Source organism: Quercus lobata, chromosome 10, assembly GCF_001633185.2.
Source record: "Quercus lobata isolate SW786 chromosome 10, ValleyOak3.0 Primary Assembly, whole genome shotgun sequence".
NCBI lineage: Eukaryota > Viridiplantae > Streptophyta > Magnoliopsida > Fagales > Fagaceae > Quercus > Quercus lobata.
Genome location: NC_044913.1, coordinates 39404262 through 39406401, shown reverse-complemented (window position 1 = coordinate 39406401; position 2140 = coordinate 39404262). Strand labels below are relative to the sequence as shown.

General features: G+C 36.1%; 1 protein-coding gene across 1 annotated transcript; it reads right to left on the bottom strand.

Moving 5' to 3' along the window:
* Nucleotides 1-1160: 1160 nt before the first annotated feature.
* On the bottom strand, nt 1161-1622 carry LOC115964732 (secreted RxLR effector protein 161-like). The gene has a single exon (XM_031083990.1). The coding sequence runs from the start codon at nt 1620-1622 to the stop codon at nt 1161-1163; it is 462 nt and encodes a 153-aa protein (XP_030939850.1).
* Between the last annotated feature and the right edge of the window lie 518 nt (nt 1623-2140).

Below are 2140 nucleotides of genomic sequence, written 5' to 3'. Positions count from 1 at the left end.
AGATAGTCCTTAGGCTAATGTGAAGCTTCAATGATCAATTCAACCAAGACATACACAACTAGCACGAGGAAAAGTGACCAATCTCAATTATAGAAGTATGCATATATGACCTCCCACAAAACTTGATAACATGAACTTTGAAGCTTTTCATTTGGCTTCATACACATCATAATATTTGATCATTTTGAATCAATACATCTCATTTTGAGATCGATGCCTGAAATTTTAGATATTTCAATTTGATGAACAAGCCTTTGGCTTTTTGGGCATCATACATTTTCATATAAGTCGCTTTCCCTTTTTCCTAGTCAAATACTAGTATGTGCGATGACTTTTGCAACACATTATCTCTTTTCATTTTGAGATTTGCATTGGTTGAGCTCTGTAAGCAAACAAAAATAAAAGAGTGGGAAGATATATAGGCACAAGTCTATGCAAGTCTCAAGATCAACAAAACCATTGACTAATCATTCATGACAAGTTTGAAGATCTATTTACAGGGTCTGGTTTCTGTCCAATGGCCACTGGACACTGGACAGAAGCTGAGTCCCTATTTACAACAATCACATAGATGTCAAGATTTTTCCCACGATGATATGAGTGCACAAAGAACAAGCTATGCTCATAAATGCACAAAGCCATTTGTATAAAGGTACAAGGTAAAATATGCATGTGACATAACACAAAAATGCTGATCAAACTTTTTTGGATTTTCTACTTTTTATGTGTTTTTGCATTTTTGACACAGAAACAAGTAAAAGATTGATAAAAAAAAAAAAAAATGTAAAAACATTCAAAGCAAATAACAAACAAACACAAACATGCTATATAAATAGCCAATAAGATAGTGTGTGCTAAACAACTGTGGGAGCAAATCCAAAATATATAAGTAAAGCACACATCACACATGAGATTCAAGGAATTGTACCAACACTAATGGTCTTACGAAGTGATTCAAACCATGGACCATCAAGAGGTTTAGTGAAGATATTTGTCTTTTGGTTGTCTATATGTTTGAATTCAATACACACAACTTTATCTTCGACCAAATCCCGGATGAAATGGTAACGTGTCTCTATGTGCTTTGACTTTGAATGCTAAACCGGATTCTTAGATAGATTTATAGCACTGGTGTTATCACAGAACACACACATTGTATCTTAGGGAATCTCGTAGTCATGAAGTAGCTTCTTCATCCAGAGAAGTTGTGTGCAGCAACTCCCAGTAGCTATGTACTCTGCTTCTGCTGTAAAGAGAGACACATAATTTTGTTTCTTGCTCATCCAAGTGACAAGATTGTTCCCAAGATAAAAACAGCCACTTGAGGTACTTTTATGGTCATCTACACTTCCAGCCCAATCTGCATCTAAATAACCTGCAAGGCAAGCATTAGAATCCTTTAAGTACCACAAGCCATAATCTGGAGTGCCATTGACATATCTTATGATTTGCTTCACCACTGTCAGATGAGATTCCTTCGGAGCAACTTGATACTGAGCACAAACTCCCACACTAAAAGCAATATCCGATCTACTTGCCGTAAGATAGAGTAAGCTCCTATACAAAGTTGGACTCACTTCTACCCCAGAAGGATCAAGATTAAGCTTTCTAGATGAACTCATGGGAGTGGAGGCATGCTTTTTGGAATCCAGTCCAAACTTTTTGACAATATTTCTAGCATATTTTTCTTGTGAAATGAATATGCCCTCCTTCTTTTGTTTGACTTAAAGGTCCAAGAAAAATGTAAGCTCCTCCACCATACTCATCTCAAACTCTTTCTTCATCTCCTCGGAGAACTCTATAGCTTGAGCATCAATGGTAGCTCTAAATACTATGTCATCAACATATACTTGACCCATGAGGAGATAGTTCTCATCATTCTTGACAAATAGAGCTCAGTCGGCATATCCTCTTTTAAATCCTCTATCCAAGAGGTAATGTGTAAGTCGATCATACCAAGCTCTAACAGCTTGTTTGGAGCCATAAAGAGCCTTCTACAATCTTGAATGTTCAAAATGTGTATAAAACACCTATGAACGTTTAGAGCCCCAATTTACAAATTACCAATTCAAGCTTATCAACAAACCATGTACGTGCGGAAAATGTAAATAAGTTAAAATAGAATTGATAACATAATCTA